Source organism: Anolis sagrei, chromosome 8 (genome assembly GCF_037176765.1).
Source record: "Anolis sagrei isolate rAnoSag1 chromosome 8, rAnoSag1.mat, whole genome shotgun sequence".
NCBI classification, from domain to species: Eukaryota; Metazoa; Chordata; class Lepidosauria; order Squamata; family Dactyloidae; genus Anolis; species Anolis sagrei.
Window position 1 is genome coordinate 8474613 of NC_090028.1, and position 24114 is coordinate 8498726.

Consider the following 24114-nt stretch of genomic DNA (forward strand, 5'->3'; position numbering starts at 1 on the left):
AGAGAGGGAGCCAGGAGACAGTTCCATCTTGTCTCCTGCATATGTCATCAGCTGGGGACCCCTCCCCCCAGCACCAACTGCTGCTCTGGGTCAGAGTGAAGAGAGAGGGGGCCAAGGGACAGTTCCATCTTGTCTCCTGCATATGTCATCAGCTGGGGACCCCTCCCCCCAGCACCAACTGCTGCTCTGGGTCAGAGTGAAGAGAGAGGGGGCCAGGAGACAGTTCCATCTTGTCTCCTGCATATGTCATCAGCTGGGGACCCCTCCCCTCAGCACCAACTGCTGCTCTGGGTCAGAGTGAAGAGAGAGGGGGCCAGGAGACAGTTCCATCTTGTCTCCTGCATATGTCATCAGCTGGGGACCCCTCCCCCCTGCACCAACTGCTGCTCTGGGTCAGAGTGAAGAGAGAGGGGGCCAAGGGACAGTTCCATCTTGTCTCCTGCATATGTCATCAGCTGGGGACCCCTCCCCCCAGCACCAACTGCTGCTCTGGGTCAGAGTGAAGAGAGAGGGGGCCAGGGGACAGTTCCATCTTGTCTCCTGCATATGTCATCAGCTGGGGACCCCTCCCCTCAGCACCAACTGCTGCTCTGGGTCAGAGTGAAGAGAGAGGGGGCCAGAAGACAGTTCCATCTTGTCTCCTGCATATGTCATCAGCTGGGGACCCCTCCCCTCAGCACCAACTGCTGCTCTGGGTCAGGGTGAAGAGAGAGGGGGCCAGGAGACAGTTCCATCTTGTCTCCTGCATATGTCATCAGCTGGGGACCCCTCCCCCCAGCACCAACTGCTGCTCTGGGTCAGAGTGAAGAGAGAGGGGGCCAGGGGACAGTTCCATCTTGCCTCCTGCATATGTCATCAGCTGGGGACCCCTCCCCCCAGCACCAACTGCTGCTCTGGGTCAGAGTGAAGAGAGAGGGGGCCAGAAGACAGTTCCATCTTGTCTCCTGCATATGTCATCAGCTGGGGACCCCTCCCCTCAGCACCAACTGCTGCTCTGGGTCAGAGTGAAGAGAGAGGGGGCCAGGGGACAGTTCCATCTTGTCTCCTGCATATGTCATCAGCTGGGGACCCCTCCCCCCAGCACCAACTGCCGCTCTGGGTCAGAGTGAAGAGAGAGGGGGCCAGGAGACAGTTCCATCTTGTCTCCTGCATATGTCATCAGCTGGGGACCCCTTCCCCCGGCACCAACTGCCGCTCTGGGTCAGAGTGAAGAGAGAGGGGGCCAGGAGACAGTTCCATCTTGTCTCCTGCATATGTCATCAGCTGGGGACCCCTCCCCCCAGCACCAACTGCTGCTCTGGGTCAGAGTGAAGAGAGAGGGGACCAGGAGACAGTTCCATCTTGTCTCCTGCATATGTCATCAGCTGGGGACCCCTCCCCCCAGCACCAACTGCTGCTCTGGGTCAGAGTGAAGAGAGAGGGGGCCAGGAGACAGTTCCATCTTGTCTCCTGCATATGTCATCAGCTGGGGACCCCTCCCCCCAGCACCAACTGCTGCTCTGGGTCAGAGTGAAGAGAGAGGGGTCCAGGAGACAGTTCCATCTTGTCTCCTGCATATGTCATCAGCTGGGGACCCCTCCCCCCAGCACCAACTGCTGCTCTGGGTCAGAGTGAAGAGAGAGGGGGCCAGGAGACAGTTCCATCTTGTCTCCTGCATATGTCATCAGCTGGGGACCCCTCCCCCCAGCACCAACTGCCGCTCTGGGTCAGAGTGAAGAGAGAGGGGTCCAGGAGACAGTTCCATCTTGTCTCCTGCATATGTCATCAGCTGGGGACCCCTCCCCCCAGCACCAACTGCCGCTCTGGGTCAGAGTGAAGAGAGAGGGGGCCAGGAGACAGTTCCATCTTGTCTCTTGCATATGTCATCAGCTGGGGACCCCTCCCCCCAGCACCAACTGCCGCTCTGGGTCAGAGTGAAGAGAGAGGGGGCCAGGGGACAGTTCCATCTTGTCTCCTGCATATGTCATCAGCTGGGGACCCCTTCCCCTAGCACCAACTGCTGCTCTGGGCCAGAGTGAAGAGAGAGGGGGCCAGGGGATGGTTCCATCTTGTCTCCTGCATATGTCATCAGCTGGGGACCCCTCTCCCCAGCACCAACTGCCACTCTGGGCCAGTTAAATGAGAGGGGTCCAGGGTACAGTTCCATCTTGTCTCCTGCGTATGTCATCTTTTGGGGACCCTTCCCCCCTGCACCAACTGCTGCTCTGGGCCAGAGTAAAGAGAGGGGGGGCAGGGGACAGTTCCACCTGGTCTCCTTCATAGGTAATCAGATGGGGACCCATCCCCCCTGCACCAACAGCTGCTCTGGGCCAAACTGAAGAGAGAGGTGGCCAGGGGACAGTTCCATCTTGTCTCCTGCATATGTCATCAGCTGGGGACCCCTCTCCCCAGCACCAACTGCCACTCTGGGCCAGTTAAGAGAGAGGGGTCCAGGGTACAGTTCCATCTTGTCTCCTGCGTATGTCATCTTTTGGGGACCCTTCCCCCCTGCACCAACTGCTGCTCTGGGCCAGAGTAAAGAGAGGGGGGGCAGGGGACAGTTCCACCTGGTCTCCTTCATAGGTAATCAGATGGGGACCCATCCCCCCTGCACCAACAGCTGCTCTGGGCCAAACTGAAGAGAGAGGTGGCCAGGGGACAGTTCCATCTTGTCTCCTGCATATGTCATCAGCTGGGGACCCCTCTCCCCAGCACCAACTGCCACTCTGGGCCAGTTAAGAGAGAGGGGTCCAGGGTACAGTTCCATCTTGTCTCCTGCGTATGTCATCTTTTGGGGACCCTTCCCCCCTGCACCAACTGCTGCTCTGGGCCAGAGTAAAGAGAGGGGGGGCAGGGGACAGTTCCACCTGGTCTCCTTCATAGGTAATCAGATGGGGACCCATCCCCCCTGCACCAACAGCTGCTCTGGGCCAAACTGAAGAGAGAGGTGGCCAGGGGACAGTTCCATCTTGCCTCCTGTATATGTCATCAGTTGGGGACCCCTCCCTCCAGCACCAACTGCTGCTTTGGGCCAGAGTGAAGAAAAGACAGGCCAGGGGACAGTTCCATCTTGTCTCCTGTGTTATTATAATATAATATGATATAATATAATGTATATTAGGGCTGGGTAACAACGGAAAAATTTGTTTCTAAACTCGTTTCGTTTTTAGGGGGTCCATTGTGTTTCGTTTTTTAAAAGAATTCCGAATTTTTCTTTTAAAAAATTTCGTTATTTACGAAATTTCATAAATTTCGAATTGATTCGTTAATGGCGGACGCGATTGCGCAATACGCTAAAAAAACCTCCAAATGGGACAGGGGGAACTTCTGAAGCTTCCCTCTTCCTCTGTTGTTGACTGTTGGTGTGATAATTTATTTTTTTATCACTGATAAAACAAACAACAACTATAAAACTTGCACCAGACATACGGAAATAATAACGAAACAATTTTGAAACAATTTCGAAACGATTTCGAAACGATTTCGAACCAATTACGAAACAATTACGAAATAAATTGTTGTTCCTGCATGGCTCAATTTTTAGTTGCTCCTGCATGGCTCAATATCGGATCGTAAGCTAATTTAAATACGAATCCATAACGAATTACGAAATTAACGAACGAAACCGCCCAGCCCTAATGTATATGCATATAATATTTATATTATCGTGATGCAATATAATACTAATAATAATATGATACTAAAATTATATATTTATATTTCATGTAATATTACTAATGTTACAATATACTGGTATAGTACAACATAGTAATATTTAATACTGATATTGTACTATGCTAATAATATATTGTATGTATATATATCCTGTAAGTTGCACTGAGTCCCCTTGGGCGTGAGGAGGGCGGCATATAAATGTCTCAAATAATAAATGGGGAGCCGGAGCTGACAGAGAGCTCATCCATGTTCTCGCTGGATTCGAACCTCCTGTCTTCAGTCCTGCCGATCTGTTGGAGCTTCGAATCCGACAGGGTTTAATCCATTGCGCCACTGTGGGCTCCTAGCTTCATCCTGATAGCCATAAAAATGATGGAGAAACATATCTCTAAAGTTCCCCTATTGCCACCAATAGAGCAGAACTAACAAAACAATATCAAAAATGAACTAACAAAACATCAAAACAATATCAAAAATTTCAGGAAGAAATTGAAATCGTGGTTCTGGGACCAGCCTTTCGGACAGCAGACATAAATCAGCACTTTGGTTGGAAATGGATTGGCAAGACGATATATATGGTTTTATTGTTCAATTAGTGTTTTATGCACTGTTTTAATTAATGGTTTATGTATTTTATGTATTTTAATGACTTAATGGTTTTTTTGAATTTAATGGTTATTGTATTTAATGGAGCCCCTGGTGGCGCAGTGGGTTAAACCCCTGTGCCGGCAGGACTGAAGACCAACAGGTCGCAGGTTCGAATCCGGGGAGAGGCGGATGAGCTCCCTCTATCAGCTCCAGCTCCTCATGCGGGGACATGAGAGAAGCCTCCCACAAGGATGATAAAAACATCAAAAATCATCCAGGCGTCCCCTGGGCAACGTCAATTCTCTCACACCAGGAGTCACTCCTGACACGACCAAAAAAAATGTATTTAATTACATCTTTCTAAGACTGCTGTTGGATTTCTACTCTTCCTCTTGGATGCAATAGGAGGAATCCAGGTAAGAGTTGTACAAATGAATTCTGTAGTTTGCAAAACAGTATTTTCTTCTTGTGGGTTTTTTCGGGCTATAGGGCCATGTTCTAGAGGCATTTCTCCTGACGTTTCGCCTGCATCTATGGCAAGCATCCTCAGAGGTAGTGAGGTCTGTTGGAATTAGGACAATGGGTTTATATATCTGTGGAATGGCTGGGGTGGGGCAAGGAGCTCTTCTCTGCTGGAGCTAGGTGTGATTGTTTCAACTGATCACCTTCATTAGCATTTGAAGGCCTGTCTGAGCCTGGGAAAATCCCCTGTTGAGAGGTGTTAAGATGTGCCTGGTTATTTCCTCTCTGTTGTTTTGCTGTTGTAATTTTAGAGTTTTTTAATACTTGTAGCCACGTTTTGTTCATTTTCATGGTCTCTTCCTTTCTGTTGAAATTGTCCACATGCTTGTGGATTTCAGTGGCTTCTCTGTCAGCCATAGCAGAGCACCTGATGAACCAGTCTGGACACAGCACATTATTTGAGAACACAGAAATGCTGGACCACACCAACAACAACCATGTCAGACTACACAGAGAAGCCATTGGAATCCACAAGCATGTGGACAATTTCAACAGAAAGGAAGAGACCATGAAAATGAACAAAATCTGGCTACCAGTATTAAAAAACTCTAAAATTACAACAGCAAAACAGCAGAGAGGAAACAACCAGGCACATCTTAACACCTCTCAACAGGGGATTTTCCCAGGTTCAGCCAGGCCTTCAAACGCTAATGAAGGTGGTCAGTTGAAACATTCACACCTAGCTCCAGCAGGGAAGAGCTCCTTGCCCCACCCCAGTCATTCCACAGACATATAAACCCAATTTTCCTACTTCCAACAGATCTCACTACCTCTGAGGATGCTTGCCATAGATGCAGGCGAAACGTCAGGAGAAATGCCTGTAGAACATGGCCCTATAGCCCGAAAAAACCCACAAGAACCTAATGTATTTAATTGTTTATATGTAATGGCAGGCCTGTAGCGAGAGGGTGGTTTTAGGGGTTCAACCCCCCCCCACCGAAAAGTTTCAGATTTTTTTAAAAAACCTGGTTTACTCATGAATTTTAACTGGTTAACCAAATCCCCATGCTAAGTCCACGAGATGCAAAAAATCAAGAGTCCCTCCAGAACTGTAAGCAATATCTCAAGCAAATATTGACAATTTATTCACATTGTCATTACTTGCAGCAATAGCCGATGTAGTGTAGCAATCAAGTTGGGTGTGTGTGTGTTGAATGCTCTCATTAAGGAGGCCAGACTTGGAGGAGGTGGTTTGGAGGGGCAGAGGTACAGGCTATTGAAGGCTGCTCTGCCCCCTGCTGTGCTCTTTGCTTCAGCAGGTTTCAACCCCCCCCCCTGAAATTTTCAACCCTCCCCGAAATTTTCAACCCCCCCCCCCCGAAATTGTCAACCCTCCCCGAATTTTTTTTCTGGCTACGGCCCTGTGTAATGGCATTGAATCGCTGCCAGTGTAAGCTGTCCTGAGTAGAGAAGAGACGGGGTAGAAATACCAGAAATAAAATAAAACTTCTGAAATTCGAGTTCGAACACTCCCCGCCGAAATGTGAAATATTGTTGAAAGTCCATCCAAATTTCAAAAGGCAATTTAAAATGGATTTCTGCTGTTTCACAAATCTCTATTTTATTCCTCCAAACTAGTTCAGCAGTTAAATCAAGTTCAGAAGCGGTTCTCTAAGGACAAGCGATTGCCTGAACAGTCATAGAATCATAGAATCAAAGAGTTGGAAGAGACCTCATGGGCCATCCAGTCCAACCCCATTCTGCCAAGAAGCAGGAATATTGCATTCAAATCACCCCTGACAGATGGCCATCCAGTCTCTGTTTAAAAGCTTCCAAAGAAGGAGCCTCCACCACACTCTGGGGCAGAGAGTTCCACTGCTGAACGGCTCTCACAGTCAGGAAGTTCTTCCTCGTGTTCAGATGGAATCTCCTCTCTTGTAGTTTGAAGCCATTGTTCCATTGCGTCCTAGTCTCCAAGGAAGCAGAAAACAAGCTTGCTCCCTCCTCCCTGTGGCTTCCTCTCACATATTTATACATGGCTGTCATATCTCCTCTCAGCCTTCTCTTCTTCAAGCTAAACATGCCAGCTCCTTAAGCTGCTCCTCATAAGGCTTGTTCTCCAGACCCTTGATCATTTTAGTCACCCTCCTCTGGACACATTCCAGCTTGACAATAACTCTCTTGAATTGTGGTGTCCAGAATTGGACACAATATTCCAGGTGTGGTCTAACCAGAGCAGAATAGAGGGGTAGCATGACTTCCCTAGATCTAGGCACTAGACTTCTATTGATGCAGGCCAAAATCCCATTGGCTTTTTTTGCCGCCACATGTTGGGGTTCAGCCTGAGTTTGAACTTGAACCTGATTCTCTGTTTGTTCCTCCTGATGCTAATGAAAGTATATTTACTGATGCTAGTGGAAATGTACCTTTTGATGCCAATGCTCCTGAAATTAGTGAGGAAGAAACTGCTGTAGGTTTGGAAAATGCCAATGTTCCTGAAATTAGTGAGGAAGGAACTTCTGTAGATTTGGAAAATGAAAGTACCAGTGTTCCTGAGAATGTTTCAGAGGGAGACCTTGACCTTTCCCTCCCTTCTGCACCTGTTAACTGTAATGACAACAGAAGGGGCCAAATTTGGGAAGACAGAAGTAAATCACTCAGTTTGCGTCGATCCTCCCGAATTCAAGAATTAAAAACATTGGCTTCAAAACAGAAGGGCGGTTCACGGAACCGATTCTTGAGTTTTAATTGCAATACGCCAGGCTGACTGTCTCAGTTCAGGCATAGTTTCAGAATTGATGAAGACCTTGGCAGTTCTCCCGGTTCCCTGGTCATAGTTTGGGAAGATTTCTAGGATATCAAGTACGGTTAGTGGATTGCTAACAGGTTCCAGTATTTTCCCAGAGAGGCTTTTGGTTTTGCTTTGTCCATTTAAATTCATGTTTGCTGATTTTGCTGTGGCTTTTGACTTGCATTTTTCCTTTATTTTGTAACCATTTTTCTTCAATAAAAAAGGATTGTTTTTCACAGCCAAGTGTGGTGAATAGTTATCTGAGGGCCTCGTTCCCTGCTCTGGATTGCAACACCACATCACATTGTTGGCTCATGTTTAACTTGTTGTCCACGAGGACTCCAAGATCTTTTTCACACGTACTGCTCTCGAGCCAGGCATTGTCCCCCATTCTGTCTCTTTGCATTTCGTTTTTCCTGCCAAAGTGGAGTATCTTGCATTTGTCACTGTTGAACTTCATTTTGTTAGTTTTGGCCAATCATCTCTCTAATTTGTCAAGATCGTTTTGAATCCTGCTCCTGTCCTCTGGAGTATTGGCTATCCCTCCCAATTTGGTGTCGTCTGCAAACTTGATGATCCTGCCTTCTAACCCTTCATCTAAGTCATTAATAAAGATGTTGAACAGGACCGGGCCCAGGATGGAACCCTGCGGCACTCCACTTGTCACTTCTTTCCAAGATGAAGAGGAAGCATTGGTGAGCATCCTCTGGGTTCGTCCATTTAACGAATTACAATGTTTCTCCCATCTAGGAAGAAACAATCACGGAACTTGGATGCCGAGCGCTTCCTTCTCCAATCTTATCTGATCAAAGAAAGGGATCTGTGCTTGAAATGTTTATTGAACTTGCCAACGTGATTCAGAACAGGAATTACAGACGAACCTCCCTTCTTAGACATTGCGAGTAACTGGGGACTCTGTGTCCCAGCCAAGCAGCGATCTTAGGAACAAATAATCCATGCACATACTTTCCTCTTAAAATAGAACAGATGTGGATCAATGAAGTCACTCAGAGATGGAAAGATTACACGTTTATAGAACACTAGAATCTTTTTATTTAAAAATAGTTGTTTACAAAAACAGATACACACCTTTTTATATATATATATAAAACTTTTTAATATAAAATTAGATTTGCTTTCTTAAAAAATCAGCAGCATGTTTCATTTTTGAACAGATAGATCTCAGCGCGCAGCTTTAAGGTTGGCACCGACCTACAAGAGGAAATATGTAGACTTTCCTGAGATTTCAGTACTGTATCCACTAGGCATGTGCAATCCGTGGTTCTAAAGTACTTACAAAACTAAAGTTCTGGTTGTGAAAACTAGGGGGCGCTGGTGCTTTGTTTCTTCAGTGTTGCTAAAGTTCTGGTGGTGAAAATTTCAGAACTCTAACACAACTTTCAAAATTTCATAATAAATGGCAGTTCCTAATAGGTTCTGCCATAAAAATCACCCCAGGTCTCAGCGGTGGCCGGGAGAGCTTTTGCACAATTAAAACTTGTGCACCAGTTGCGCCCGTACCTTGGGAAGTCGGATCTGGCCACAGTGGTCCATGCTCTCGTTACATCCCGAATAGATTACTGCAACGCACTCTACATGGGGTTGCCTTTGAAGACTGTTCGGAAACTTTAATTAGTCCAGCGGGCGGCAGCTAGATTAGTCACCGGAGCGTCATACAAGGAACATACTACCCCTCTGTTATGTCAGCTCCACTGGCTGCCGATCCAGTTCCGAGCACAATTCAAAGTGCTGGTTTTGACCTACAAAACCCTATATGGCTCCGGCCCAGCGTATCTGTCCGAACGCATCTCCCTCTACGTCCCACCTCGGAGTCTGAGATCTTCTGGGGAGGTCCTGCTCTCAGCCCCGCCTCTATCACAAGTGAGATTGGTGGGGATGAGGAGCAGGGCCTTCTTGGTGGTGGCCCTTCACCTGTGGAATTCACTCCCCGGGGAAATTAGGTCATCGACATCCCTCCTCTCCTTCAGAAGAAAATTAAAAACATGGTTGTGGGACCAGGCTTTCGGGCAATCTGGCAGTTAGAAAAGGACAATGATGACTAGACAATATGGAATGAATTTATGGACTCTGAGATGGTGAACGCTGAGTACTGACTGGTTTTATTGCTTTTTATTGATTTTGTTGTATAAAGTGATTGTTTAATTGTTATAATTGCTGTATACATGTTTTATCCATTGTTTATGTTGATGTTGGCATCGAATTGTGCCTTTTGTAAGCCCCCTGAGTCCCCCCTCGGGGGTTGAGAAGGGCGGGGTAGAAATGCGTGAAATAAATAAATAAATAAATAATGAAATTTTGAAAGTTTTGTTAGAGTTCTGAAATTTTCACCACCAGAGCTTTAGCAACACTGTAGAAGCCAAGCACCAGCGCCCCCTAGTTTTCACCACCAGAACTTTCGTTTTGTAAGTACTTTAGAACCATTTAGAACCATGCCTAGTATCCACCATAGCTTTGCAAATTCCTCAAACTCTGCATGTGTAGGCTTTTTACTTTTAGGGAAACATATAAGCTTTGGTACAAATAAGAATTGTGTTGGACTGCAGCGCCTATCATCCCCCGCAACAGTCTGGAGGGAAGGGAAATGCAGTCCAATAACACCTAATGGGCTACAGCAGTGGTTCTCAACTGGTGAGCTTATTTGGAGGACCACTAAAAGTTGTGTTGTTGGGTTTTTTCGGGCTATATGGCCATGGTCTAGAGGCATTCTCTCCTGACGTTTCACCTGCATCTATGGCAAGCATCCTCAGAGGTAGTGAGGATGCTTGCCATAGATGCAGGCGAAACGTCAGGAGAGAATGCCTCTAGAACATGGCCATATAGCCCGAAAAAACCTACAACAACCCAGTGATTCCGGCCATGAAAGCATTCGACAATCCACTAAAAGTTGGTAAACTGGATGGAATTTCTGGGAGTTGTAAGTCAAAACAATTGGAGACCCACAGGTTGAGAACCACTGGGTGACAGGTTGGCGAGAGACCAATTTCACTTGGTTCAAATTGATCCAATGTACACATTTTCCTCAAACAATGATCTTTGAAGAATCTTGGGGAAGGATTTGCCTATCCGGACAGAGAACATTAAGTGCTTCGCTCTTTGCAAAATCTGGCTTTGAAGCCCTGTGTCGTCAACCAAGAAGTGCGGAACGAGATCTGCCACTTCCATTGCATTAAATGGCTGGTGAGGATGTATTCTCCAGAGTGGGAATAAGCACATCTACAGTAGAGTCTTGCTTATCCGACATAAATGGGCCGCCAAAATGTTAGATACGCGAAAATGTCATATAATACGGAAGGAAAAGCCTATTACACTGTTCAGTCACTTATCACCTGGTTCCAGGACCAGGTGATAGTATGATAGATGGGTCCAGAAGCTGCAAAGGCAGCTGTGAATAAGGGAAGTGAGAGCGGGGAGAGCGAAGGAAGGATAGAAAGGAGGGGACGCTTAGGGTAAGGGTTAGGGCAAGGTTTAGTGTTTGGGTTTGGATTAGGGTTATGGTAAGGGTTAGGGTTTATGGTTAGGGTATGGTTTAGGGTTAGGGAAAGGTTTAGGGTTTGGGTTAGTGTAAGAGTTAGGGTTAGGCTTACGGTACAGTTCAGGGTTAGGGTAAGGGTTAGGGTAAGAGTTAGGGTTTCACCATTAAAGAACTCTTACACTCCTTCTATATTATCTGTCACCGGCCTGGCTTACATTAGCTAAGTCTCTCTTGTGCAAACAGCGCTCCTGAAGGAGTGATGCAGCATCTCCATAATGCTCGGAACTTCCGGAACCAGCTATCATACTATTACCAAGCAATCTCTCCTGATGTTTCACCCACATCTATGGCAGGAGGCATCCTCAGAGGTTGTGAGGTCTGTTGAAAATGAGGCAAGTGAGGTTTATATATCTGTGGAATGATGTCCAGTGTGGGAGAAAGAACTCCGGAAGCTCTGAGTGTTATGGAGATGCCGCAAAGGCGGCTGTGAGTAAGGGAAGAGAGGGGGCGGAGTGGGAGCGGGGAGAACGAAGGAAGGATAGAAAAGAGGGGATGCTTAGGGTAAGGGTTAGGGCAAGGTTTAGGGTTTGGGTTAGGGTAAGCGTTAGGGGTTACAGTTAGGGTACAGTTTAGGGTTAGTGTAAGGTTTAGGGTTCAGGTTAGTATAAGGGTTAGGATAAGATTTAGGGTTAGGGTACAATTTAGGATTACCATAAGGTTTAGGGTTCAGGTTAGCGTAAGGGTTAGGGTAAGATTTAGGGTTTGGGTTAGGGTTTGATTAAGGGGTTAGGCTTAGGCTTACGGTTCGGTTCGGGGTTAGGGTTTCACCATTAAAGAACTCTTACATTCCTTCTATATTATCTGTCTCCGGCCTGGCTTACAATAGCTAAGTTTTTCTTGCGCAAACAGCGCTCCCGAAGGAGTGATGCGGCATCTCCGTAACACTTGTGGCTTCCGGACCCAGATAACATACTATTACCCTGGACCACCCGCGATAAGTGAAAAACCACAAAATAGGGACATCCCCTCCCTTTCCCTCCTCACCTTCTTTACCTTCATCTTCCTCCTCCTCATTGCAGCTTGGGCCTCTTGGCTCCTCTTGGTGGAGGAGTCGCGGGGCCCACGCAGTGGCAAGAGGCCCCCGTGGCAATGAGGAGGAAGAGGGAGGAAAAGAGGGGGAGGAAGAGCTGCCCCCTCGCTCTCTTTACCTCCCTCCTCCTGGTCTGCATTGAGGTCTCTTACTGCCAAGTAGCAGCAAGAAACCCCGGCGGCAATGAGGAGGAGGAAGAGGGAGGTAAAGAGGGTGAGGGGGGAGGAAGAGCTGCCCTCTCGCTCTCTTTACCTCCCTCCTCCTGTCACTGTTGGGGCGTACAGTGTTCCCTGCACACACACACACACACACACACACACACACACATACACACATATATACATCCGTGAAACAGCGATTCTGCAATAAGTGAACCGCGAAGTAGCGAGGGAACACTGTAAACCCAAGCAAAGGAAGGAGGGAGGGAGGGGGGCTCTTGACATCACACCCAGGCTCCTTCCGCACGCAACCCCCCCTTTCTTGCCTCCCACCTTCAGTGCACGCTCTATTTCTTTCTTTCCTTTCCTCTTCCATAAAGCAAACATTTCTGTTGCTGGTGAGAGAGGGGGGGCTGGGCCAGGCCAGGACTGCAGGGAGTGGTGCAAGGTAAGGATGGGCACTGAGGTCAAGAGCGTCAGGCAGGGCTCTCCCTTTACCCACATGGAGAACACTTCCTCGAAGCCTTGCCTGGACTGAATGCGAGGCTTCAGGGAGGAGAGAAACAGCAAGGAGCAAAGCGGAGTCCGGAGCAGGAAGAGAGGAAGGAAGGAAGAGAGGGAGGGAGGGGAGCCTCGTTGCAATTTTCTGAGGAAGAGACTTGTTTTTATTCTTCCAAGCCAGAAGCAGCCAAGGTGTGTCAGATAATAATGGAATGTTGGATAAGCAAAGGTTGGATAAGCGAGACTCTACTGTATTGATATGGGGGAGAATGCCATCACTGATACGAACATTTTCAAATTTGCAAATGTCTTCCTATCTAGGACTAAAACAACTCCTAGATATGGCCTTCCATCACTATTCATGCCGCTTGAGACATGACTTTCTCTGAGTGGGAGAATCCGCATAATAGGGGACCATCAATCAAGTGAGGCGAGTCCTTTCCAGATTTCAATTAAGATATCCCCAGCAATGTTGTCCATAGTTAAGGGGCATTTTGGAGCCACCCATTTGTGTGCTATGGCCCGTGTACTGCCGTCTCCACCATTTGTGACATGGAAACGGTCAACCTCGCCAACTCCTCACTTTCAGCTTCTTGAGGTCTGAAACTCAGCTTTTCAGAGCAAGCCTAGAGAGGGCAAGAAGGGGAGAGACTTCATGTCGGAAAAGACTCCTCTACCTATCCAGTGCCCCTCTTCCTCTCGACAATCTCAGTACCTTCCTCTGGAGAAGAGGGGACCATCACTGAGGGTTATGGAGGGTTCTTGTTGACCTTCTTCAGCACAGAGCTGGCAATGGCCAAAGCCCCACCTTGGACAAAGCGCACAAAGTTGTCCCCTGCTAACGGCCCCATGGCATAGAGTCCCTTCTCATGAATGGATTCATAAGTGAAGGGTTCAACATCAATGGGGTTCCTCTTGGAACTGACCGGCTGCTCGCAATCGATTGCCAAGTCCACCCCGTTGTTGGGAAGGTAGGAGAGGTTGGGGTTGGAGCCAATCAGGACAAAAGCCATAGAGATGTTGTGTATCTTTTGCCGGTGGTTTTTGTCACGGAAGATGCACTTCCGGTCCTCCGTGAAGGAGACAATGTGATGCTCGGGGAGACTGACGTAACACTCATACGGTCCCGGATGAGGGACAGCCTGCTCTTCCATCATCTGGTGGACTTTGTGATACTCAGGGTACATTGTTTTGGGGAGCTGGTTGAAAATGAGGGCAGGGTCATTCACTTTCCTGCGAAAGGCATGGATCACCGGGATGTTGCAATGGTGGGCAAAGAGGATCGCGTCTGCCGCCGTGAGCCCGGCTCCCACAATCAGGATCGGATCAGACATTGGGCCGATTTCCTTCTTTTTCACAGCTTCCTCGAGAGCAGAGAGCGAATGGTGGACAAAAGGAAGGCACTCCCCTTTGACCCTGAGCCGGGATGGACTGTCATAGGTCCCAGTGGCTAAGACCACGTTTTCAGCATATACAGAAAAGGGCTGCGAGCCACTTAAGGTCGTGACAAACCCCTCCACTTGGAAGAGACTCCCATGGTCAGTTTTGCAGTCATCTTGCTGTTGCTCCGAGAAATGCCACACAGAGCTGTCATCCCTTGAATCCTGGCCGCTGAAGGTGGAATCTGTGCTGAGTCTCTTCACAGATGTCACAAAAGTGCCACAGAGGAAGTTCTCCTTGAGCCCGTTCTTTGCCACGTAGTACTGGTAATACTGAACAATGTCGCCCGCAGTTGCCCTGTTGTTTCTGAAGCCCCTGAAAAAGAAAAATCGCCGTCAATACAGAAGGATAAACAATGGATTCATTCATCCCACCTACTTTTCCCCAACCGCATCACTTTCCAAGCATACATTGAGGAACAATTCAAAGTTTGGTTTACCCTTCCAAGTTTTTAGGTGGTGAGACCATCAATTTTAGCTTATGAATTTTAACTATATCTATCTTGACCAGTGTCTGGCTGCTGTGATGGACTGGATGAGGGCTAACAAGCTGAAGCTTAATACTGACAAGACAGGTCCTCCAGGTCAGCCATGGGGCCGATCGGAGTATAGGGGGGCAACCTGTGCTCAATGGGGTTACACTCCCTCTGGGGACACAGGTCCACAGTCTGGGAGTCCTTCTAGATTCAGCTCTGACACTTTATGCTCAGGTGTTGGCAGTGGCTGGGAGGGCCTTTGCACAATTAAAGCTTGTGCGCCAGTTGTCCCTGTTCAGCAGTGGAACTCTCTGCCCCGGAGTGTGGTGGAGGCTTTTTCTTTGGAGGCTTTTAAGCAGAGTACCATGAATCATGTTCTGCAGTTGTCAGTGGATGGTGGTGGCAGGCCTAGCAGTTGGTGATGGAAGGGTTAATGTAAGTCTTAGTTCTAAAGGGTTGAGTAATCTGTAAGTAAGAGTTCATGGGTGAAAGCAATAAAGGGTGGAGGTATGCAAGAGATAGGCTGCAGTTGGGTATTTCTGGATATAAGGAGCTAGCCTTGGGACTGATCTTAGGGAGAAAAGTATTTGTTTTATTTTGGTGGTAGATGCTGCTGGTTTTCCCCCAGGTTTGTGGATTTTCGGTATCCTGACCTGTCTCCTGTACTCTTGGAACACTGAATCTCTGGACTGGCTTTTGACTACAGTTTAGACTCTTGATCCCTGGACTTCGCTCATTGAACTCTTGGCGCTTGACCACTGAACTGAACCTTTTGACTATGGTGTTATCTTGAACCTGCAACAGTGTTTGCTGTCAGTTTTTGTTTTATATTCTGTGGCTGAGTGCTATCTTTATGTTTTATGTTTTGGACTATTAAAATAGCCAGACAGTAAGTGCTGCTTTAATTAAATTGTTTGGTTCATCTCTGCTGGAATAACGGCAGAGCCCTGGCATCATGACACAGAGGTTGGATGCCATCTGTCGGGGGTGCTTTGAACGTGATTTTCCTGCTTCTTTGCAGAATGGGGTTGGACTGAATGACCCACCAGGTCTCTTCCAACTCTATGATTCTATGATCTCAACAACACCGATTGATGCCATCATGGAAAGCCATTCCTACACAGTGACATTGTGTTCAACACGAATAATAATTGCTTTCACATCTTCCTTTTCTTTCATGTTCTGTGCTGGCTTGCAGACTTAACTGCCAGCTTGCCTGACTGGTTTGCTCCATCTCTATCTCCAACCGAGAAGGAAGGTGGAACATCCTCTTTGGATGAACTTGCCATCTCCGCAGGGCTTTGGTTGGGTTGCGGAAAGAACTTCCCGCCAGAGCCAAACCGCCCACTCTACGGTGCCTACAAACTGTGCCTAAATAAGGCAACTGTGTCTGTAGAAAATCCCTTTTCCCACTAGCAAACATTCAAGAGAAGACAACAACACCAGATGTCTCAACATGTTTGCTCTTTTTTGTATGTGTATGACTATCCTCAACAATGGTGACAAGAGATAGGAAGATGCCTTCACACTTCAGGAAGCCTTGGAGGGTGTTGGGGTTCAGCCTGCTCTGTGTGAACCTGATTCTCTGATTGTATTTCCAACTGAGCAAGCCACTGAACATGTATCTCTCCCTTATAGTGTGGAAACTGTTGTTGATGCTGAGCTCAGTGGCGAGGAAAGTGAAACTGAACAACTTGATGAAAATGTTTTTGTATCCAGCCGTGATAGCTCTCCAGAGGAAATCACACCTCGGTTTTTTTAATGGGGACCGAAGGGAACAGATAGCTAGAAACAGGAGTGATTCACAGTTTCTACGAAGGTCAAATAGATTACAGGAGAGACAGGCCCAGGCTTCAAAGTCAAGGGGCGTTTTAAGGAATACTTTCTTTGGTTTAAGGGGCCTCCTTCCGGGTGCAACAGCTGGAGGAAAATGTTTTGGAAACTAGCCGTGATATTTCTCCACCTGGGGTTTTTAATGAGGACTGAAGAGAACAGATGGTTAGAGACAAATGTTTCCCAGTTTCTACAAAGGTCACATCGTTTACAGGAGAGACAGGCCCAAGCTTCAAAGTCAAGGGGCGTTTCAAAGAATAGCTTCTTTGGTTTAAGAGGCCTCCTGCCGGGTGTCTCGTTAGATCAAGCAACGTTTTGGACTGCGGCTGTGCCTTGGCAGAATTCCTGTGTTCCATGGCCGGTAATCCCAGAGGCTTCTAGTTTTCAAGTACATGGTTAGTGAGATGCTAACAGGTTCCTGGTTTTTGTATTATGGTTTTTGGAATTTTGCTCAAGCTCAGAGATTTTCCTGACTGCTGTGTTTCCATTGTGGCTTTTTGACTTTGCATTTGCCTTTCTTTTGTAACCAATTTTTCATCAATAAAAAAGGATTGTTTTTCCTACAGTCCAGTGTGGTGGATTTAATCTTATGGTCTCGTTTCCTGATCTGGGATGCAACAGAGGGTCTCATGACATTGCAAGTTAGAGTGAGCACCGTAAACATGTCCAAGAGCCCGGCCAATGTCCTCCACGAACACCATATTGCTCACCACCCAAGTGGAAGCTGTCATACGGAGACAATTTCATCCTAGATTTTCTGTCTTTCCTCCACCAAAGACATCCCAGTGTTTCTTGCTCTCTCCATTGGTGTGGAATTTGCATAATCCCGCCCACTGCCTCCACCTTAAGCCTTTCCTACTCTTTTCTATATCACACAACAAACAGAGGAATTGATCAGCAACTGAACATACTAGAGAAGTCTGGGGAGAATTCACCATGATTTCTAGGAGTTGTAGGCTCTGGGATGTATAGTTCACCTGCAATCTAAGAGCATTCTGAAGTCCACCAACAATGGACTTGGAACTAACTTGGCACAGAGAACCTCCATAGCCCACTTTACGTCCTGTTGCATTTTAGGGGAAGGATGGACAATGGACGATGGGATTTGCAGTCTCTTCACACTATTCAGCTCCCACAGACCACTGCAACCCCTACGAAAGATGGACCCAGACCAAACTTGGCACACAGACCCTTGATAATCCACTTTATGTTCTGGTGCAATTTGGGGAGGCTGGACCACAGATGATGGGATTTGTAGTACCTTCACCTGCTTTCACATAGCACTGCGACCCTCACAAATGACGGATCAGGATCACACTTGGCACACAGACCCCCGATAACCCACTTTATGTTCTGGTGCAATTTGGGGAGGTTGGAACATGGATGATGGGATTTGCAATACCTTCACCTGATTTCACATAGCATTGCGACCCTCATGAATGACGGATCAGGATCACACTTGGCACACAGACCCTCGATAACCCACTTTATGTTCTGGTGCAATTTGGGGAGGCTGGACCACAGATGATGGGATTTGTAGTACCTTCACCTGCTTTCACATAGCACTGCGACCCTCACGAATGACAGATCAGGATCAAACTTGGCACACAGACCCTCGATAACCCACTTTATGTTCTGGTGCAATTTGGGGAGGCTGGAACACAGATGATGGGATTTGCAGTACCTTCACCTGATTTCACATAGCACTGCGACCCTTACGAATGACGGATCAGGATCACACTTGGCACACAGAGTCCCCAGTATGACCAGAACATAATGGAGGAGCTTTTGGGGAGACTGACCCACCCATGTGGGAGTTGTAGTTCACCCTGCCTCCAGAGAGCACCCTGAAGCCCACCAATGACAAATTACCAAACTGATATTACCTAAGATCCAAACAAATAACCCGGGCATTGCCGGGTCCCCAAGCTAGCATAATATATCTATATATATAAAAATGCTCTGTGCATAATGAGTACCTTAAAAACAAAAGAACCAATGAACGAAATCACACCAAATTTGGCAACAAAACATCACATAGCACAAGGAGTGACCATCACTCAAAAAATTATGATTTTGTCATTTGGGAGTTGTAGTTGCTGGGATTTATAGTTCACCTATAACCAAAAAGCATTTTGAACCCCACCAACGATGGAATTGAACCAAACTTGGCACACAGTTTTCCCATGACCAACAGAACATACTGGAAGGGTTTGGTGGGCATTGACCTTTGGTTTTGGAGTTGTAGTTCACCTACATCCAGAGATCACTTTGGACTCAAACAATGATGGATCTAGACCAAACTCTAAAAGAATACTCCATATGCCCAAATGTGAACACTGGTGGAGATTGAGGAAAATGGGATCTTGACATTTGGGAGTTGTAGTTGCTGGGATTTATAGTTCACCTACAATCAAAGAGCATTTTGAACCCCACCAATGAAGGAATTGAACCAAACTTGCCACACAGTTCTCCCATGACCAACAGAAAATACTGGAAAGGTTTGGTGGGCAGTGTCCTTTGGTTTTGGAGTTGTAGTTTACCTACATCCAGAGATCACTGTGGACTCAAACAATGATGGATCTGGACCAAACTTGGCACGAATACTCAGTATGCCCAAATGTGAACACTGGTGGAATTTGGGGGAAATAGAATCTTGACATTTGGGAGTTGTCGTTACTGGGATTTATAGTTCACCTACAATCACAGAGCATTCTGAACCCCACCAATGGTAGAAATGGGCCAAACCTCCCACAAAGAACCCCCATGTGGGCCACAGCAACGCGTGGCAGGGGACAGCTAGTATGATATATAAACCTTTTGAGGGGCTCCACGAGAAACTTTTGCTTCTAAAAGGGCTATGCAGGCGAAAAAGTTTGAGAACCCCTGATTTAAAATTCTAACGTGAAATCTGCAACGCTCTAGGTCAATATTTTCATTCTCAAGATATCTCTCACACTTAATTACCAAGCCTATTTGTAAACACAATATATTTGCCTCGCATTCTTCTAAACAGACATGGGATGAACGTTTTATTGGACTATTTGCAGGGAAGGGTCATCGTACCTTTTCTTCTTACTCAGCCAGTCCTTGAATGGAAGGCCAGGAAGCCCCATCCAGTCTCCTTGACTCAAGGTGAACATGGAGCCTTCAATAGACTGAAAAAGAAAGAAAGGAAAATATACCCTATAAGTCAAGCTCTATCAATAGAGGAGTGATAACTGCATGGCTGTTAAGTCTCTTAAGATCCCTTTAATACAGCTATTCTAGAATCACATGACATGTAACAAGAGGTAATGGGAGCCTTGAAGAGAGTTGGGTAAGAAATAAAATAATATTTAATATTTATTTAATTATTATTTATTTATTTAGGAGCCCCCGGTGGCGCAGTGGGTTAAAGCACTGAGCTGCTGAGCTTGTTGATTGAAAGGTCGCAGGTTCGATTCCGGGGAGCGGCGTGAGCTTCCGCTGTCAGCCCTAGCTTCTGCCAACCTAGCAGTTCGAAAACATGCAAATGTGAGTAGATCAATAGGTACCGCTCCGGCGGGAAGGTAACAGCGCTCCATGCAGTCATGCCGGCCACATGACCTTGGAGGTGTCTATGGACAACGCTGGCTCTTCGGCTTAGAAATGGAGATGAGCACCACATGACTGGACTTAATGTCAGGGGACAACCTTTACCTTTTATTTATTTATTTACTTCATTTGTATACCGCTCTCTCTCAGCCCGTAGGCGACTCAGAGCGGTTTACAACCAAATCAGTATACAAAGTGCACAACATTAGCATTTAAAACGGTAATCATGATAACTACATCAATATAACAATACATCAATACATCAATATAACATCAATGCATCCATATAACTAATCCATCACGTCTCATCAGTAAAGTCATAATCCGATCTCCTTGTCCATTATTCCATGTTCCAATAGTCAATCAATTAGTTGCACTGCTTAATTGAACGCCTGTTCAAAGAGCCAGGTCTTCACTCTTCTCCTGAATGCCAGTAGGGAGGGGGCCGATCTAATGTCTGCGGGAAGAGCGTTCCACAGCCGAGGGGCCACCACTGAGAAGGCCCTGTCTCTCGTCCCCGCCAGCCGTGCTTGTGAGGCTGGCGGGATCGAGAGCAGGGTCTCCCTGGACGATTTTAATGTCCTAACTGGTTCATAGGGGGTGATGCGTTCAGACAGATAGGTCGGGCCAGAACCGTTTAGGGCTTTAAAGGCTAAAGCCAGCACTTTGAATTGTGCCCGGTAGCAAATTGGCAGCCAGTGGAGCTGGCGCAACAGAGGAGTGGTGTGCTCCCTGAGTGCCGCTCCTGTTAACAGCCTGGCTGCCGATCGTTGGACCATTTGTAGCTTCCGAGCAGTCTTCAGAGGCAACCCCACGTAGAGAGCGTTGCAGTAGTCTATACGGGATGTAACCAGTGCGTGGACTACCGTGGCCAAGTCAGACTTCCCAAGGTACGGGCGCAGCTGGCGCACTAGTTTTATTATTAGTATGTAAGGTCCATCATAAAATTTAGATCTATAGAATAAACGAGGGGAATCTTTGGCTTTGCAGAAATTTTGGGTTTCTTTTTTTAGCATTGCCCTTAATAAATAATCATCATCATCATCATCTATATAAAGAAAAATGTAATGTTCGTTTGTGATATTCACAGAACTCAAACACCGCTGGATGAATTGACACCAAATTTGGACACAAGACACCTAACAACCCAATGTATGTCCTTCACTCAAAAAATTGATTTTATCATTTGGGAGTTGTAGTTGCTGGGATTTATAGTTCACCTACAATCAAAGAACATTCTGAACCCCACCAATGATGGAATTGAACCAAACTTGGCAGACAGTTCTCCCATGACCAACAGAAAATACTGGATGGGTTTGGTAGGAGTTGTAGTTCACCTGGATGGGTTTTGGAGTTGTAGTTCACCTACATCCAGAGATCACTGTGGACTCAAACAATGATGGATCTGGACCAAGCTCTACAAGAATACTCAATATGCCCAAATGTGAACACTGGTGGGGAAAATAGACCTTGACATTTGGGAGTCGTAGTTGCAGGGATTTATAGTTCACCTACAATCAAAGAACATTCTGAACCCCACCAATGATGGAATTGAACCAAACTTGGCAGACAGTTCTCCCATGACAAACAGAAAATACTGGAAGGGTTTGGTGGGCAGTGTCCTTTGGTTTTGGAGTTGTAGTTCACCTACATCCAGAGAGCACTGTGGACTCAAACAATGATGGATCTGGACCAAGCTCTACAAGAATACTCAGTATGCCCAAATGTGAACACTGGTGGGGAAAATAGACCTTGACATTTAGGAGTTGTAGTTGCTGGGATTTATGGTTCACCTACAATCACAGAGCATTCTAAACCCCACCAATGATAGAATTGGGCCAAACCTCCCACACAGAACCCCTATGTGGGCCACAGCAAGGCGTGGCAGGGGACGGCTAGTAATAATAATAATAATAACAACAACAACAATAATCCCCACACCAAGAAAATAAAGTTTGCCCACTTTTTGCTGATGTTCAGGATGGCACTGAATTATACTTACATGCCAGGCTCCTCCGGGCAGGTTTTTGCCAAGCACCAAATGAGGGACGGCTCTCTTCGGTTGGTGCCACCAAGCAAGGACCGAATCCGATGTCCCCCCAAAATCTGTATCCGGACGCAGCAGAGTATCAAAAAGGAGAGCAACTGGGCTGGAAGAACGCCCTTCCAAACCTTCAGATAGATACTCAATGTCCTGGAAGAGAAAGATGTCTACCATCAATCTTCTAATCTGATCCATATGTGGTCCTCAACTTTCAAAAACTTTCGTGCTGAGGGAAGGAAATGGCAAGAATTTCTCACGGCTTCGTTCCAAAACAAAATTAAGGAGATATTACCTCCCTACTGTATGGGGTGGGTCTTCCCATGTAGAATAGACTCTTTTAGAACTATAAAACAGAGTTGCGCGCAGACCCATTTTCCTTCAATTCATCCATTCTTTCGTTACCTTTGGGAGCACATAACAGGAAGCCCCCCCCCCCCCACACACACACATAAGCAATCGTTAGCCGATCCTGGCTCCTCGCCTGCTTTTCATGAGGATGTGGCGCTCCATGCTTCCTTGCCATGAAAATGTGTGTGTGTGACATGTAGGTCCAGAAAGTGTGCCCCTGCCTGCGGCCAAGCGTATCCTCTAGAGTAAGAATGAGAACGTGCCTGTTGCCTCCTTGCCTTGGAAAGAGAGTGCATGTATGGCACGCAGCCCCAGAAAGTGTGAGCTTAACTGCAACCAAGTGCCTCTCCTCTAGAGTAGAAACCCATTGAAGTCTCCTTAAAGTACTTGCCTGCCTGCAGCTGAGCACCTCTCCTCTAGAGTAGAAACAGGTAAGAAGCCTCCTTAAAGCATGTTTGTCTCTGAACACCTCTCCTCTAGAATAGGAATAGGTAAGAAGCCCCCTTAAAGCATGTGTCTGCCTGCAGCTGAGCACTTCTCCTCTAGAGGAGAAACAGGTAAGAAGCCTCCTTAAAGCACATGCCTGCTTGCAGCTGAGTGCCCTTCCTCTGGAGTAGAAACAGGTAAGAAGCCTCCTTAAAGCATGTTTTTGTCTGAAACTGAGCACCTCTCCTCTAGAGTAGAAACAGGTAAGAAGCCTCCTTAAAGCATGTTTCTCTCTGGAGCTGAGCACCTCTCCTCTAGAATAGGAACAGGTAAGAAGCCTCCTTAAAGCACATGCCTGCTTGAAGATGAGTGCCTCTCCTCTAGAGTACAAACAGGTAAGAAGCCTCCTTAAAGCACGTGCCTGCCTGAAGATGAGTGCCTCTCCTCTGGAGTACAAACAGGTAAGAAGCTTCCTTAAAGCATGTGCCTGCTTGAAGATGAGCGCCTCTCCTCTGGAGTACAAACAGGTAAGAAGCCTCCTTAAAGCATGTTTTTGTCTGAAACTGAGCACCTCTCCTCTAGAGTAAAAACAGGTAAGAAGCCTCCTTAAAGCATGTTTCTCTCTGGAGCTGAGCACCTCTCCTCTAGAATAGGAACAGGTAAGAAGCCTCCTTAAAGCACGTGCCTGCCTGAAGATGAGTGCCTCTCCTCTGGAGTACAAACAGGTAAGAAGCCTCCTTAAAGCACATTTCTGCTTGAAGATGAGTGCCTCTCCTCTGGAGTACAAACAGGTAAGAAGCTTCCTTAAAGCACGTGCCTGCTTGAAGATGAGTGCCTCTCCTCTGGAGTACAAACAGGTAAGAAGCCTCCTGATTGAAGATGAGTGCCCTTCCTCTAGAGTACAAACAGGTAAGAAGCCTCCTTAAAGCTGAGTGCCTCTTCTCTGGAGTACAAACAGGTAAGAAGCCTCCTTAAAGCATGTGCCTGCTTGAAGATGAGTGCCTCTCCTATGGAGTACAAATAGGTAAGAAGCCTCCTGATCGAAGATGACTGCCCTTCCTCTAGAGTACAAACAGGTAAGAAGCCTCCTTAAAGCATGTGCCTGCTTGAAGATGAGTACCTCTCCTATGAAGTACAAACAGGTAAGAAGCCTCCTTAAAGCACGTGCTTGCCTGAATCTGAGTGCCTCTCCTCTGGAGTAGAAACAGGTTAGAAACCTCCTTAAAGCACGTGCC

The 24114-nt window shown here is 46.9% G+C and overlaps 1 protein-coding gene across 1 annotated transcript in view; it reads right to left on the reverse strand.

Moving 5' to 3' along the window:
• Positions 1-8517: 8517 nt before the first annotated feature.
• The window catches only part of OSGIN1 (oxidative stress induced growth inhibitor 1), a 39208-nt gene continuing 23611 nt past the window's right edge, over positions 8518-24114 (reverse strand). The window contains exons 4-6 of the mRNA XM_060788336.2: positions 22064-22255; positions 19552-19643; positions 8518-14492 (exon numbers count right to left, since the gene is read on the reverse strand). Of these exons, the coding sequence (XP_060644319.2) occupies positions 13487-14492; positions 19552-19643; positions 22064-22255 (1290 nt within the window). The 3' untranslated portion in view covers positions 8518-13486. The remainder of the gene's footprint in view (positions 14493-19551; positions 19644-22063; positions 22256-24114) is intronic.